An 18,053-nucleotide genomic window follows, 5' to 3' on the forward strand; every position below is an offset into this window, starting at 1 on the left:
TAATTGCGTACTGTACCGTACTGTACCGCTCAGTGGAAACAAGTCTTAATTATAATGACAGACGCCACCATTTGGTAAGAATATTGAAGTATCTGGGTTTATAAGGAAAAGTAGCAGAAAAGTTTGGGGAGTCTGTAGGTGGACTTCCCACATAACCACTGTGTGTAATTTTTGTTGCCAGGTAATAATTTCTACAAATTCCTCTATTTCTGAATTGTTGTTATGATATGCTTAACTGATGATTTTATTCTTATGAATTGGATTTTGAATAATTGCTTCATTACCTGGTCAATAAATTGTAAACGTTTGATTTTATTCTGACTGACTCTGAGATTGTTTTTCCCAAGTAGATTATCGGATTCGTATATTTCCACAAGTTTGCGTCAGATTAGTGACGACTAATATCTGGTATCAAATTCAAGTGTACTTGGATGCAGAGATGAGTTATTTTCCATCTAGAATCAGCAATTGCTGTTTGATCAACCTAAACTTGGGTGCGTCTAATTACCTCTGTTCTAGTTTAATGTTACTTTAGATAAGTGTACGTGGAATGTCACGAGCTTGGCCAAGCCAAAGCCATTTTAAGAAAAGTAAAGTTGATCAACTAACGTCTTTTAATGGTGGTCAAGACCTCTACTAAAGTAAAACGATTGAATTAAGTTCCAGAGGGGGTACTCCAAGGGGGTTATTTACATATCTTTGATTGTGTACGTCTGAATACGGCAAATCCCAGATATTTAGCCAATTACCTCTGTTTTGATGACCGGAACTGGCGAAATTGTGCTGTGAGGCCTTTCGAGAAAAAGGTACCTCAGAGTGATATAGTTTCCTGATCTAAGCGGGTAAAATATAATCAGAGTTTAAAAGATAAAAAAGAAATAATAAAATAAAATATTTGTTCACGTTTAATAATGCACAGACATCATTCAAATCTTTTTCATTTATGGAGTCAGATGAAATAACGAGTCAATACATGTGAGAAAATATACTGTAGGCTATTTAATCTTGTTGTATTGCGAAAAAGGAAAGACAAGTAATACGCAGAGAAACCTTCCCCGTATTATTGGAAACCCTCATTGGACCAATAGACGGGCTTACAACTATAATACAACATCTAAATGCAACATCTACTTCTTTTCCATAGTGCAGCAGCAGGATATGCTAACTGTTATTTGACTAACAGTTTGAATTCTGCAGTATCAACGTTGACATTCAAACAATCATTTATATATAATATCTCATATTTCTTATTATCTGTGTATTGAGGAAGAAGATTCTTTTAACTGCAAACTTTTTTTCTCCCAGTTAAAAAGCAGGACCAGAAACAGACTGAAATAGAACGATCACTGGACAGTTTGAAGTCATCCATACAGTCTGATCAACAGAACAAACAACGTGACTTTGGTGAGTCAGAAACAAAAAAAAAAGTTTGTATGAAGATATAGGCAAACATTCCTGAAACTACATAGTAATATTGCTGATATATCATATTTATGTATTTCATCTCGTGTTAAAGAGTCTCTGGCAAACTCATTGAGTGTCCTGAAGAGTTCAGTGTCAGATCTCACTTCATCTGTCGCATCTCTGTCCTCTAAACAACAGATCTCTGGTGAGTTATACATTCACAATAGTCAATAATGCAGTTATTCCCATATTGTACTCCATTGAATCTATTTCAAGCATGATTTCAGAAATATAATCATAATTGTTTGTTTTCATGGACCTGCATGCTGATACTGACATTATTCTTTACATTGAAAATAATTGGATTGAAATTAAATTCACAGCACACTGACTGTAGAAAGTCTAACAAGGTCTGGTGTGTTTTATTCTGCTCTAGAGGAGAGAGTCATGAACGCTCTGAAGGAGCTGAAATCTAACATGGGAAACAAAACAGCAGGTACTGCATCTACACTCTTTAAAAATAAAGCTTCCAAAAGAAGGTTCTCGCAGCGATTCCATAGAATAAACATTTTTAGTTACTCAAAGACCCCTTCAGTGAACATTCTGGAAAATGTGAAGGACCATTTGTAAAACACACTATGAAGAACCTTTTGTGGAATGGAAAGATTCCACGCATGTTAAAGGTTCTTTGTGGAACCTGTAGCGCTACTTTATGTGGTTAAAGGGAAAGTTCACCCAAAAATGAAAATCCTGTCATTAATTACCCTCATGTCGTTCCAAACCTGTAACACTTTCATTCTTCTTTTGCACGCATGAGAGCACCACAACACATCCGTGTTGTTGAGAAGAGAGCAGATGTTGTTGCGTGAATGTGTGTTGGAAATAAATATTTTGTTAATAAAGCGGTGAACTGTTTTTTTTTTTTTTTAGCAAACAAAGCACTCGTGTCACTTCATCAACTTGAGGTTAAACCAATGGAGTCACGTAGATTAATTTTAGGGATGTGCCGATATGAACATTTTGGCCGATAACAATATCCGATAATTCTTTAAATATGAAAGCTTATAACTGATACAGTATATTGTCTGATAAATGTAAATCCAATATTTTTATATACATTTTGAGAGCCTGAATACAAAAAAATTCTCACTATTAAAATCCATGTCCCAAGCACACAATTATAAGGATATTCTCGCTTCAAATTTATGTAGCCTATGTCACAGACTTGTGTTGCACTTAACTGTATTTTCCTTTTTTTAAAGTGATTTTAATCATATTTCAAGCTATTCAAAATCATCATGTTGAACAGTGCACATATGAAATCTTCTTATTAAGGAAATAATACATTATTTATCGGCTTTAATATATCGGCCAAATTTTCTTATCGGGATGATAACGATAACATTATGAATTATCATATATTGGCCAATACCAATATGGTGGCCAATATATCATGCATCCCTAATTAATTTAATGATGTCTTTACTACCTTTCTGGGCCTTGAAAGTGGTAGTTGCATAGATTGTCAATGGAGGGACAGAAAGTTTCAGATTTCATTAAAAAGATCGTCAATGGAAGCTTTAGCATAAAGTTCTGCCAGGAAGACTTAATTGGTGCGTCACTTGACCTTTTATCTATCCAATCACATTCCAACACTTGTGGTATAAAAGATCGGTACTTACTCATGTTTGAGTTCGCAGATGCTGACGCTCCAATTCGCAACCATCCTCCCCACCACCTCCAAGTCAAATCCTTCCCTCCATCCTCCCCACCACCACCAGGATGGTCCCTGCCATACCTCACAGGGGGTCGGCTGCGCCCCTGCCTTGGTCTTCAGGCAGGATATGCAGAGTCCGGACCCTCAGATTGCGAGCTACGGACGGGGCCTACGCCAAAGAATCTTATTGCTTGCTTGGTTGTTAATAAATGGATAATTGTCACAGTATTTATTCTCTGAGTCTTTCTGGTAGAATTTGTGTTCTGAAGATAAACCAAAGTCTTAAAACTTAACTCTCACCAAAATGCAACCTAGGGTCTTTTTGTGAATCTACCCAAGGCAAAAATTTTGTTTAAAAGCATAATTAGGATGGAAACGCCACTTTTAGGATTGACCGTATTTTCGTTTTCGGTCAAATTGCCTTTTGAATGGGAGTGCTAGGGGCACGACTATGATAGCATCAAAATCGCTATTTTTAAAACACTAAGAAGGCTCCACACAACATGAAACTTTACTTGAAGTATCACCAGGGTCTCTACACATGAGCATTGAGAACATTGTTTGTGTACACAGAGTTTACTAAAAAGAAAGGTTTTGAACAACTCACTATAGCTGTTGTTGTTTCCGGCTGCCGGCATTTTGTCAGTCAAAAATAGTCGATCTCCGAATGCAACGTAACATGAGGAGAGTAAAGATGGAAAGCTTCTAAAGCTTAGTTCCATATAAATTCATGGATAATTTGTTGTTTTGTTGTTGGTGAAAATCCATATTGACCTGTATTGGCAAATTTTTTAAATATTGTATTGAATATTGGCAAAGATTACATTATTTAGACTGATATATTGAATGAAACTCCTTGTTTATTATTATTATTTGAATAGATATTGCCATGAGCTAAGTGGCTAAGTTATCATGCTTTTCATTGAAATTACAACTTCATGACATTTCCTCCTATGGAGTCAGTTCATTCGCATTTGGAGATTGACTTAATTTTGACTGACAAAATGCCGGCGGCCGGAAACAACAACAGCAACAGTGAGTTGTTCAAAACCTTTCTTTTTAGTAAACTCTGTGTACACAAACAATGTTGTCAATGCTGGAGTTCATGTGTAGAGCCCCTGGTGATACTTCCAGCAAAGTTTCATGTTGTGTCGAGCCTTCTTAGTGTTTTAAAAATAGTGTTTTAAAAAATGTTATGTTATCATAGCACTCCTATTCAAAAGGCAATTTGACCGAAAACGAAAATACCGTCAATCTTAAAAGTGGCGTTTCCATCTTAATTATGCTTTTAAATGAAATTTTGCGTCAGGAAGATTCACAAAAACACCCTAGGTTACATTTTGGCGAGAGTTACACTAAGGGTTTGGAATGACATGAGGTGAGCTTTTAATGACCGGACTTTCATTTTCAGTTGAACAGAACCTTTAAATCTGCTCTTATTTTGCATATTTTCTCTCTCTCTCACGCAGACGTCCCTGTAACCTGTAAATCTGGCTGGATATCGTACAAACGCAGCTGTTTTTTGTTCTCCAATAATGAACTCAACTGGATTGAGGCACGAGATTACTGTAAAGCACAGGGCGCGTTACTCCTCAAAATAGAAGAGGATGAGGAGGAGTGGGTGTGTAATGTTCTTGGATGCGCATAACATAGCATTTTGACTTTTTTTTATTATTAATTTCTATCTTCCCCCTAGGCATTTCTAAACAGCCATACCATACCCACGTCCTACTGGGTCGGTCTAACGGATCAGAACACAGGCCAGTGGAGATGGGCGGATGACACTCCTTACACTATGAACAAAGAGTGAGCTGATTCAGGCATTATTCACTTTGATTCACAAAAACATTTCTTAGCAACCATGCACTAAAATAGCATGCATTAAAATTTACATTTGAATCATACAGTCAAACCAAAATTTATTCAGACACCTTCAACATTTCTCACTTTATCACAGTTTATTCGCTATAGTCTAGAAAATGGTAATAAAATATGACAAGAACTCAGAGTTATCAAATCAGTTGATATTTCACTGTTTTCGTCTATCCTACTGTTAGACTGTCTCACAAATGAATTATGTTGAATAGCTGTCAGTTGTTAAAGCTGCAGTCGGCAAGATTTTTTTTATCATATTCACTGAAACTGACATTATAGCTGTGTCCCAATGTGAAGGCTGCATCCCTCGAAGGACGTATCACGTAGCCTTCGTAGGATTTCCTAATTGCGCAACCAGGTGTTCCCAATTACCGTTCCTGGCGCCAAGCAACGGTGCAAGAGGACAGCTGCCATACTGATAATTAATTTGATATAATTGAGTAAACAGCTATGGAGCCAGCTTGGCTATTGTCATTTTTATGTTTTATATTTTACTGGAGGACATGGTGAGGATGTTTCAGCCCCGGCGCTGCCGGGTCATGTATTTTCGGCTTAGCCAAGACCATGGCCAGATAAATTAAGCTGGTTTGCTGCGTCCCAATTCGGAGGCTGCGTCCTGAATTGGCGGATTACACTTTAAACTGTTCAAGTATTGGGTGCTAACTTATGTAAATAATGTAATGATATATGCAAATAAAATAAAACTTACATAGGCCTATATATATATATATATATTAGGGCAGTCAAACGATTAATTGCGATTAATCGCATCCAAAATAAAAGTTTGTTTTTACATAATATATGTGTGTGTACGGTGTATAATTATTTTCTACATATAAATACACACACATGCATGTATATATTTAAGAAATATTTGCATGTATATACTGTGTATATATATTTATATTATATATAATTTATATTATATATAAATATTTTATATATAAATAACATTTTTCTTAAATATATATGCATGTGTGTGTATTTATATATAGAAAATAATTATACTCCATACACACACATATATTATGTAAACACAAACTTTTATTTTGGATGCGATTAATCGCGATTAATCGTTTGACAGCCCTAATATATATATATATATATATATATATATATATATATATATATATATTAACAATTTAAAATGTATTTGGAAACAATATCTAAATGTAAGAACTTACACAATGTTTTTCATTATTTTTATTTTATTTTTATTTTTACATGCCCGTGACATGTTTCGTTATATTTTCTCAAGAAAAAAGAATAACAAAGTGCAGTGCATGGCACAACTATTTGAACTAGAAACCAATGTATTTATGATTATGATAATTAAAATAATGTGATAACAAATACCAGTTTGTATAACAAGCAGCATAACAGACTGTGTTTGTAAAGGTAAAACTGGACACCAGAAGCCTCACACATTCAAGTCAGAAATGGCCACGCTACTCTTTTCCAATTATTGCCTATTATAATCATGAGTAGGAAATGAAGCAGCTATATACAGTATACTTCAAGATAATGTACTTCAAGCTTTTGCTTGTCAAATAAATGCATCTTGCATTAAACAAAAATTCCACCTGTTTAAATATTTGTTGTTGGTAGTGTCGTTGGGATTAAATGCGTAGTATAAAATTATTTTTAGATCGGATGGGATGCCAGAAAGTTATTATATATGCAGATGCAATGGTGTGACATTTGTTGGTTGTCATTATTCACAGACGCTGGGCTCCCGGGCAGCCGGATGACTGGAAAGAACACGGACTTGGAGAGGAAGGAGAGGATTGTGGGGATATTATATATACTGGGAAACTAAATGACAGCCACTGCTCCAGGAAAATTAGATTCATTTGCAGAGTATAATTCTGAATCTGAAAAGAGCTGTGGTGTGATTTTTTTCATCAAATTCTGTTTGTTCCGTTTTAATTTTTCTGGGTTTCATTTGAATGGTTAAATTACATTTTAGTAATCAAAAAGCTTGTCTAATTCATTTAAATAATTTAATAACAATTAATTAGAAGTTTAACAAAAAATGACGTGTTTATGGCCCTATGAAATACGTTTTTTTTTTTTTGTTTTTTTTTATTCTGTGTTTTCTGTTTTAAGATTTCTGGATTCCATTTGAATGGTTTAATAAAATTGTAATAATCAAAAAGCATGTCTAATTAACTGAATAAAAAAAAGATTAATTAAAAAAAAATCCTTTCTATCAAATGAAGGCATAAAACGTTAATTTAATGTATCTTTTAATAATATGAAAAAAAAAGGAAAAAACAAAGAAAAGCTGCACAACTATCTGACTTATTAGTAAGTGTGAACTCGTGAAATCTCAATTCTCCAGCAGCAGTCATTGTTGTAAACGAATTCAACCCAAGCGCTCTTTGATGACGTGGATGATTACGTTACCGTTGCTCATCTGTCCATCATCGTATAAAGCCCGCCCTGACAATTTGATTGGTCCGAACAATTTTTGTTCGGGCATAATAGAGCTGGTAAGTCCCGCCCATCCGTAAAACCCCAAGTGGACCTCTAGGTTGAAAAATCGTCAATGCAAGTGAATGGGAGAAAATAATTATTTTCTGATCCCGTTTGAATTGTGCCATGAATGTGAACATATGTTGTCTGTGAATTTTTCATGTTACGAGTTTGACAGTATATTGTATGATTCTTTGGCTAGCAGTTGTGGAAAAGACATAACGAGAAAGACTACATGTCGCCTATGTGACGTCACCCCATAACACATTTCCCTCCACTTGTCAAATCACGGTGCTAATGCTGCGATAATCTATGGAGACAGATCGAGATGCCTGTGTGTTTTGTACCCAAATGTCACCATTCAAACCAAATCGGCTGTTCTTTCTTCAGATTAGCGTCGAAAGCAGCGAAGAGTTGTAGTCCACAAAGTGCTCTCACACAAAGTCTACCCGTATCAAGCTAAATTGTAGCATTCTTTACACGAAAAATTATATAAAAAATTCACAGACAACATATGTTCACATTCATGGCAAAATTCAAACGGGACCAGAAAATAATTATTTTCTCCCATTCACTTGCATTGACGATTTTTCAAACTAGAGGTCCAGTGGGGTTAGCGGAAGGGGCGGGACTTACCAGCTCTATAGATCCTCAACGGATCGAGTCCAGACCGAACTTCCCGACCTAAATATTTTGTGGGCGGGGCTAAGTTCGGCTGACATCCAGGCTAGTCCTCATTGACAATCTGCATAAACCTACTATCGAACTGTTTTGAGGTGTTTCGTGAACTTTTTTTCCACTTTACCCTGAAACGGAAAACATGAGGAGAAATCGAGTTGACTATGATGCGCATGCGCAGTAGCTTCAGCATCACCCTTGAGCTCATTCCTTTATGGATAAATATGGAAGCCCAGTTCCGCAACATAAGAAAAAAATGCTTTGGTAAATCATAATTATGACAAACTAAGTCGAAATTACAAAATAATGAAATAAAAAAACATTAGAAGTTCATAATTTCGATATTTTTTCTAATAATTTCCACTTTTTATAGGCCTATCATAATTTCGATTTAGTATTTCATAATTTTGAGGTTTGTAATCGCATACATGAGCATATCATGACTGCCATGTCAATTTCCAACTTTTTATTCTCATATCCTAATTATGACTTAGTATGTCATAACTTGCGATTTTAATAACTATGATTGTAATAATTTAGATTTCTTTTTATCTTAGAATGTCTTAATTTTTTGTCATATTTAAGATTTAACAAAGCCTGATTTATTTTCTTATGTGGCAGAAATGATCTCCCATAGATAAAAGCAATTGTAAATAAAAAGAAATAAACCCCTTTAATCAAAACCAGAGGTCTTTCTGTACCAAAATATTCATTTTGACCATGCTAATTCTGGGTAAATGGTCAAGGTTCAAACAAGAGGCAGACAAACCACAGTGAACCTGAGTGAAAACAGATGATGCTGAAAACACTGAGCAAGCAGTTTTAATTAGTCATTTAGCTGATGTGTTTCTGCAGAATAACTTACAGTACACTTGTTACAGGTCAAGGTTACAGGAAAGTGCTGTGTTATTATACACTAATGCCCTGTTTACTGTCATTGCAGGAGCTCTTTTGAATGTGTTTTGGATTCTCTAGAAAGGTTAGGTTAACAAAAAATTACATGTTTAGGGCGCTATGAAATACGGTTTTTATTTTTTTTATCAAATTCTGTGTTTTCTGTTATAAGATTTCTGGATTCCATTTTAATGGTTTGATTAAATGTTAATAATCAAAAAGAATATCTAATTAATTGAATTCATAAAAACAAATTATTAAAGGTGCCCTAGAATTGAATTTATCTTGGCATAGTTAAATAACAAGAGTTCAGTACATGGACATGACATACAGTGAGTCTCAAACACCATTGTTTTCTCCTCCTTATTTAAATCTCATTTTTGAAAAACACCCCTGAAAAATAGGCGAATCTCCACATAACACCGACTCAACAGTCGGGATCATTAATATGTACGCCTCCAAAAATTTGCATATGCCAGCCCATGTTCAAGGCCAGGCGGAACTGCGCAGCCGAATCATCGTCCGAATCATTTTTCTTCGAGAGACATCATGGCTTGCAAACGAGCAAAGCATGGCAGTTGCTCAGTGTTTGGATGTACAAATGAACACAAAGGTATTTTTTTAGTTCCTTCATCCGAGCCTATGAAGAACCAGTGAGTTATGTGAATGTCTGATGTGTAATTGTTCAAGTTCAGACAGATAATCTTTCTCTCAAAGTCGTTCAATACTGTTTATGCATCAGTAAATCAAGCCAGTGACTAAACGATCAACTTCACGTCGTTTCTCTTAGTAGGATGAAAATAATCTTACTTAAACTGTGATTAATATACAGATAGCGATCAAAGAACAATCCCTTTCCAGTCGCCCAAGCTGGGCGATCACACAGCGCGAGTTTATCTGGACACTTGCCAAAACTCGTTATGAAATCAATGACGCTGATGTAAGGCCCGTGAAATTGGTCCAATCTGCCGGTTCGCCAATACACGGGGGAAGGTCTCACGTGTTCTGTCCTCACTCATGCAAAGTATTGGTTGGTTAAATTTGTAATATATTAATCATATATTTTTACTCGTTAATTCATCTGACACCATAAATGGAAGGTTTTAATAATATCTGTGCCTCACTAAAAGTGAGCGAATGTTTGACTATTCCTTTTAACCATTAAATGAACAATGTCAAGATCAGTTAGAATAATCACATGTAACAATTTATTATGTCAGGTAAATGTATCATGCCAATTTCATAATCAATTCAAAGATAATCGATACAAAACATCAAATGCTCTGGAATAGAGAGAAGATGCAAACCCAACTCTCAGCCTCACGGACCGATCTGAAGTACAGAAAAGGCCCGATCTCCCTGCTGTACTCCATTAAATAGCCAGACCTCTTTCACATGTAAACATGTGCTAACAATAGTAAATTTGCATTCAGAGGTACACTGTAGCACCTCTTGGGGGGGGGGTGACCATTTGCTTGAGAGACCAACCCCTCCTTGTATGCTAGTTATCCATAAACCTTCAAAAACCTTATTACCTTGTGTTTTACTTATTCTGAGATGAGAGAATTGTACCAGTCGCACTGTGACATTTTAAACGATGCCAAACATGAAAATACTCTGTGATAATCATTCACATTAAACTATACATTTTCTTGGGTGAAATCAGGTGATCATCTGAGCATGAGAGAGAGGGGGTGAAGGGAGAGGGAAGGAGATGTAGATTAAGATGACTCAGAGGTGAGACTTTCGTCTCGATGGTGCACGAGGGCCAGTTCAAATGGTAATCTCCAGAGAGGTCCTTTTGTCCTCTCAGGGCCTGGTCACCCCCAAAAGAGACTGTCTGGAATTTCCTAATTTATCAATTCTTACACTGATTACGCTGCACAACGAAGCTCTTACTGTACGTACATCATGTTTGCATTGGTGAAATCATTAGTGAGAGTGCAGAAACTGCGTTGCAATGATAAGATCTTCATTCATGGGATTCAACAGGCTTACATAAAGTCTCACAGCAGCCAATCACAGCAGTGGGCGTTTACACTGAAGTCTCACAGCAGACAATCAGAGTCGTGGGCGTTTACACTGAAGTCTCACAGCAGACAATAGGTGTGTTCGACATCGGCTGCGGCTGGATGCACCCGATCGGCGAGAGTAGCCGCGTGCAGGCGGGGAGGAGCTGCAAACGGAGACGTGAAGTCGGACACTTTCTGGTTCCCGTAGTGACCGCTCACGTGGTGTTTGCATACTTTACCACAGCTGAAGTGAAATAAATGCAATATTTGCCAAATAATAGATGTTTCAGAGACATTTTCATTCAATACTTTATGTACTGCTTCATACAGCGTCTGTTTGAACAAGAATAAAAACTTACAGTACACTTGTTACAGGTCAATATCCTTTGGAATGAGGAACGGATATTGCTGTGTTATTATACACTAATGCCCTGTTTACTGTCATTGCAGGAACTCTTTTGAAAGTGTTTTGGATTCTCTCTAGGAAGCAAGTAGCTGCAAAAGCTATGATGGTCTATCAGAAAACTGATAACTCTGAAGGAATCATGAAAATGGACATGGAACATGAACGGAAGACGACATTTAGCAAAGGTTTGCTATGATACTAAATTGTATTTGATGCAGAGAGATGTTTTTGTTGTATATGAGAGAAAGAGTTTTAGTTAGTTGCCTGGTAACACTTCATAATCACTTTCATTTATTTATATGATGCTTAAAGAAATGAACCTTAAAAATTCTATTCAAAACTGAATAGCACTTGATTCATTATTCATATATAATTGCACATGAACTATTGATCTGAACATTGATGCTACTGTTCGTTAATGACTACTTTGAACATTTTGAACAAAGAAACGGATACCCTAAAAAGGGACATGGCGATTGAACAAATATGAGATGGGAGGGGAAAAAATATTTTAATGCGTTTGCGTTCCCGAGAAACTCAAAAGATCTCTAAAGGTTTACAAGCGAACGCAAAGTTTCTCGAGTGCAAAACATTTGCGAGAGAACGCAAAAGCATCGACCTATTATTTTTCAATAATCCATACAAAGGTCGACTATGGCAAGGAGTAAAAACTTCTGAAAATAGATAGATGAGCCAGACTCATCAGACTTAAACCCTGTCTGTGGAAGAGGAGGATAATGTGTTATTTATTAAGGTAATGATTCATTGTAAAACTACTAATAAAATTTTAAGATTTTACAACAACTGATTGGATGCAGGCGTGATTGAAGTGTTTTGTTAAATACTTTCTGATCATATTGCGCATCACATTTACATTTATGCATTTGACCAATGCTTTTATCCACATTGCATTCAAGACAGACATTTTTTATCAGTTCTTGCTTTCCCTGGGAATTAAACCCATGACCTTGGTGTCGCTGTTGGCTACTGTTTAATTTCTATAGGATTTATAACATTCTGAATGCTCTTAATCCCACAGATACCATTAACTGGTAGGTGTTGTTACGGACTGCTCGGAGACACGAAGGTAGAGATCCAAATGCAGCTTTAATGAAGGGGCAATCCAGACACGTAATCCAATAAACAGGCAAAAGGTCAAAACACAGGTAGGCCGTCCAAACAAACAAACAAACAAAACAGGCAGGGGTCAGAGGCAAAAGAGTAATCCACGGAACAGGCAAGAAATCCAAAAACCAAGAGACAAGAAACCAGGGAAAATGCTCAGGAATGCAGTGCAACAACATACAAAACTTCACAGTGAGTGATGGGGTGAACCAGGCTTATATGGGGTGAACTAAACAAGAAGATGAGATACAGGTGAATGTGATAATGAGTGCTGATGAGTCCAGGCAGAGAATGATGGGAGATGTAGTCTGTGAGTGAAAATGAGAGTCAGGTGTGGAGTGCCCTCTGGCGGCTCTCGAGGGCACTCCAGCTGGTTATCGTTACATCGCGACCAGGGCGGATCAGGCTGTGCAGGCGACCAGGGCGGATCAGGCTGTGCAGGCGACCAGGGCGGAGCAGGCTGTGCAGGCGACCAGGGCGGAGACGACCCTTCAGGTGGCCAGGGCGGAGACGACCCTTCAGGCGGCCAGGGCGGCGACCATGGCACAGGAACAGACACCGGCTCAGGAACAGGAACAGACACCGGCTCAAGGACAGGAACAGACACCGGCTCAGGGACAGGAACAGACACCGGCTCAGGGACAGGAACAGACACCGGCTCAGGGACAGGAACAGACACCGGCTCAGGGACAGGCACAGACACCGGCTCAGGGACAGGCACAGACACCGGCTCAGGGACAGGCACAGACACCGGCTCAGGGACAGGAACAGACACCGGCTCAGGAACAGACAGCGGCCATCTCTGTTGAGGGCTCAGGTTCAGGCGCGTCGGCGGCTATCTCTGCTGAGGGCTCAGTCGACGTGGCAGCGGCCATTTTGTCCAGAGACACTGGCTCTGTGGCGGCCATCTTGTCTGGAGACACTGGCTTGGCGGCGGCCTTCTTGTCCGGAGACACTGGTTCGGCATACGTGACTTGAACAGACTTTGGATCGGCAGCGGCCATCTTGTCCGGAGACACTGGCACGGCGGCGGCCATCTTGTCCGGAGAAACTGGCTCGGCAGACGTGACTTGAACAGACACTGGATCGGTGGAGGCCATCTTGTCCTGAGACACTGGCTCGGCGGAGACCATCTTGTCCTGAGACACTGGCTCGGCGGTGGCCATCTTGTCCGAAGACACAGGCGTGGAGTCGGCCATCTTGTCCGAAGACACAGGCGTGGAGTCGGCCATCTTGTCCGAAGACACAGGCGCAGAAAGAGGAAGAGGAACAGATTCAGGCTCAGTATCAGGATCAGATTCAGTCTCGGCGGGACGAGACTCTTGATGGGCGGACGTGACGTGAAGCTCAGTCTCTGGATCAGCTGACGTGACGTGAAGCTCAGTCTCTGGATCGGCAGAAGTGACGTGAAGCTCAGTCTCTGGATCAGGATCAGCGCGCTCTGAGCTTGACGGAACCAGCGTCAGCGAGGGCTTTGAGCTGGGTAGGACCAGCGGCGAAGAGGACTCTGAGCTGGTTAGGACCAGCGATGAAGAGGGCTTTGAGCTGGACAGGACCAGCGATGAAGAGGGCTCTGAGCTGGACAGGACCAGCGATGAAGAGGGCTCTGAGCTGGACAGGACCAGCGGCGAAGAGGGCTCTGAGCTGGACAGGACCAGCGATGAAGAGGGCTCTGAGCTGGACAGGACCAGTGGCGAAGAGGGCTCTGGGCTGGACAGGACCAGCGATGAAGAGGGCTCTGAGCTGGACAGGACCAGTGGCGAAGAGGGCTCTGAGCTGGACAGGACCAGCGATGAAGAGGGCTCTGAGCTGGACAGGACCAGTGGCGAAGAGGGCTCTGGGCTGGACAGGACCAGCGGCGAAGAGGGCTCTGAGCTGGACTTCAATTGTATCAGAAAGCAATAATGCTTCGAAACGCTTCATTTGGCCATCACTAGTCAGAGGCAAAAGAGTAATCCACGGAACAGGCAAGAAATTCAAAAACCAAGAGGCAAGAAATTCAAAAACCAAGAGACAAGAAACCAGGGAAAATGCTCAGGAATGCAGTGCAACAACATACAAAACTTCGCAGTGAGTGATGGGGTGAACCAGGCTTATATGGGGTGAACTAAACAAGAAGATGAGATACAGGTGAATGTGATAATGAGTGCTGATGAGTCCAGGCAGAGAATGATGGGAGATGTAGTCTGTGAGTGAACATGAGAGTCAGGTGTGGAGTGCCCTCTGGCGGCTCTCGAGGGCACTCCAGCTGGTTATCGTTACAGGTGTATTCACTAGATTGCTTCACAGGCATAAGGTACTGTAAGTTTTAATGCAACAATAATAAACCAAACCATTGACATTTACTTTTAATACTAAAGTACTTTTTAAAACGAGTAGGCTACTTCTGTACTTTTACTTGAGTAAAAATCGGTCTTTAAAACTTTTACTTGTAACGGAGTAATATTTGACCAGTAGTATCTGTACTATCACTCAAGTAAGGAAGTTGTGTCTTTTTTATTCTGTTTCTGCAGAATAATAAGTCAAGATTTTTTGGAAAGAGGAACATAAAGTGTTGTGTTATTATACAGAACAGCCCTGTTTACTGTCATTGCAGGAGCTCTTTTGAATGTGATTTGGATTCTCTCTAGAAAGCAAGTAACTGCAAAAGTTATGATGGTCTATCAGAAAATGGATAATTCTGAAGAAATCATGAAAATGGACATGGAATATGAACGGAAGACGACATTTAGCAAAGGTATGACATTTTGCTATGATACTAAATTGTATTTGATACAGAAAAATGTCTTTGTGTTGTATATGAGAGAAAGAGTTTTAGTTAGTTGTACAATACCTTCAATGCCTGGTAACACTTTATAATCACTTTCATTTATTTTATACATTATATGATGCGTAACAAAGAAATGAACCTTGAGAATGATTAAAGCATTTGATTCATTATTCATAATCTAAACATTGTGGATTATGTTTGTTAATGACTACTGTGAACATTTTGAACAAAGATACGGAGCCGCTAATGGGACAAGGTGATTGAAAAAACATGAGATGTGAGGGAAAAAATATTTGAATGCTTTCGCATTCCCCCGAAAAACGTTGCGTTTGCTCACAAAACCTTTGCATTCCTTCACAAAAACGTTTGCGTTCCCCCGAGAAACTCTAAAGAACTAAAGGTTTGCAAGTGAAAGTCAAAGTTTCTCAGGGGAGTGCAAAACATTTGCAAGAGAACGCAAAAGCATTGACTTATTATTTATCTGTACAAAACTTCTTAAAATAGATAGATGAGAAAGAATCCTTGAGGAACCAGACTCATCAGACTTAAAGGGGTGGTTGATTATGATTTCACTTCTCTAACTTTAGTTAGTGTGTAATGTTGCTGTTTGAGCATAAACAACATCTGCAAAGTTACAACGTTCAAAGTTCAAAGCAAAGGAAGATATTTGCTTTTAAAGAAATTGCTTTTTAAGGACTACAACAAACGGCTGGTAGAGACTACAATCAGCTTCTTCACGTGTTAGTGACATCACAAAACCTCAAATTTACATAAAGCCCACCCCAGGAGATTGAGATTCAAGTTGGCTGAATTGCTTTAAAGAAATAAAAGAAAGTAAAATGTGATTTCTCATGGTGTGATGTTGTTTTCTGCAGGTCGTCCATGTAGCAGAAAAACTGGCATCTTTGTGCTTGTAGGAACAGTCTGCATGATTATTTTCATCATCATGACTTCTGTCATCAGTGAGTGGTTAACATCATACTTTGAAAGTGTTGCGATGTAAAATATTTGCATTTTAAAAAGTGAGTAATGCAAAAAAAAAACAAAAAAAACATAATAGTGGTATGCATGTTAACAGCCTTTGCATTATGCTGATTACAACAAAAAAAAACTTTTTTGTTCACAGTTTTTCATCATCAAAGAACATTCTCAGTGCTGGAGAGTTGGATGAACATTCATAGTTTCAATCAAACTTCAGTCAAATCTCAAGAAAAGAATATTGAGACCTTGATGACCAATCTTGCCTCTTCATTGAGTTCAATAACATCCAAACAAGAGGAAAACCAACAAAAGCTGGGTGAGATTTAAATTTTTTATTAGTAAATTTAAATCCTCCAAACCAACACGTGTCAGGATAATGTTGTGTTTTGTGTTAGTTTCATTTCTGTGTTTGTTTCATGTGATTCAGTTCAGTTTAGTCTTAAGATCCTTGCACACAGATTTCGAAATGCTCGTCCTTAACTTTTGTCCATCATAAAAAAATTCACACCAGGTTTGATTTTCTGCGTTTTTTCGCATCCGTAGCAAGCATTTTGAGAGGTTTTTTGACAATTCAGAGCCACCGAATGACAAATACGAAAAAACACGCATGAAAATTTCGGAAATTTAGGGTAGGCCTACGTATACACAACAACAATATGCTTAAACCAGAGAAGTCCTTTGAGTTTTCTGAGACGACACCATTGTCGAAACGATCCCCATTCACACTGATCCGTGAAAATGACTCTCTATTCTGCTGCCAGGCCATTAGATGGTAATCATTTTCAGTGTAATGTTTTTGTTGTTTACACAGAGACCGTTTTCAAAAACTTCCACTTTGAAACCCATTTTCAAAAGTTTTCGTTTTCAGGAACCCAAAACACCGTTGTCGTGTAAACGAACGGCCAAAACGCATAAAAAGTTTCACTTTTTTAGTAGAAAACGGTGTCGTGTAAACAGCCCCTCAATTACCTCCCAGTTCGTCTCGTTGGTTACTGATTATGTTCAGCTGTCTGTCATTAAGTTTCCCTGTGTTTATAGTCCGTCTCATTCAGTTCATTGTTGGTTCTTGTCTGTAGTGTGAGTAGTTTATGTGATCATTCTCTGTGCCTTCATCTATATATTATTATCATCATGTTTATTAATGAAAGTTAGCATTGATCTTCATCATCTTCATTCTGTGAACTACAACATCGGTTACTGACAACATGGATATGATCATCTAAATATATCGATTTGTTTTTTCTACCAGGACACAACTGTGTATTTCTGACTGTAATAGCAGGACTTGTTTTACCTCTTTTTCACAGAGCGCCAGCAAGGTCTGTCACACGCTGAAGTGAAGAGTTTGATGAACAGTTTGAGTCTTGCTGTGTCAGCGCTGACATCCAAACTGAATGATGCAGGTCTGCAAATCTGATCATTTAAAGGAGACAACCATAAGAAATACTTTTAAGAGCAAACTCTCATATTCTTGATTGTTTATCAATCATATATATTTTTTTCCTTTCACAGTTGACAACCAAGTGCAGAAACAGACTGAAACACAAAAAATATTAGACTATTTAAAAACCGCTGTTACTTCTCTACAGTCTGATCTACAAAACAAGCAACGTGACTTTGGTAAGACAGAGGCAATATTAATATAAATTTTAAATTTATTAAAGTTATTTCATGAATTAATAAGACCTTACAGTGAACATATAATTATCTTGT

General features: G+C 38.4%; 1 protein-coding gene across 4 annotated transcripts in view; it reads left to right on the forward strand.

Annotated features, from left to right (window-relative positions):
- The window catches only part of asgr1c.1 (asialoglycoprotein receptor 1c, tandem duplicate 1), an 83,365-nt gene that overhangs the window by 58,661 nt on the left and 6,651 nt on the right, over positions 1-18,053 (forward strand). Inside the window, exons 1-6 of one of the 4 annotated variants that reach the window (XM_079871831.1) lie at positions 14,852-14,885; positions 15,186-15,326; positions 16,235-16,321; positions 16,486-16,656; positions 17,648-17,743; positions 17,853-17,960. In XM_079871831.1, the coding sequence (XP_079727957.1) occupies positions 15,242-15,326; positions 16,235-16,321; positions 16,486-16,656; positions 17,648-17,743; positions 17,853-17,960 (547 nt within the window). In that variant the 5' untranslated portion in view covers positions 14,852-14,885; positions 15,186-15,241. Of the gene's footprint in view, positions 1-1,305; positions 1,405-14,851; positions 14,886-15,123; positions 15,327-16,234; positions 16,322-16,485; positions 16,657-17,647; positions 17,744-17,852; positions 17,961-18,053 lie in introns of those variants that run through there. The other 3 variants (XM_079871833.1, XM_079871832.1, XM_079871830.1) reach the window with 3 other exon arrangements.

The sequence above is a fragment of the Squalius cephalus genome (genome assembly GCF_949319135.1).
Source record: "Squalius cephalus genome assembly, chromosome: 5".
Taxonomy (NCBI): Eukaryota; Metazoa; Chordata; class Actinopteri; order Cypriniformes; family Leuciscidae; genus Squalius; species Squalius cephalus.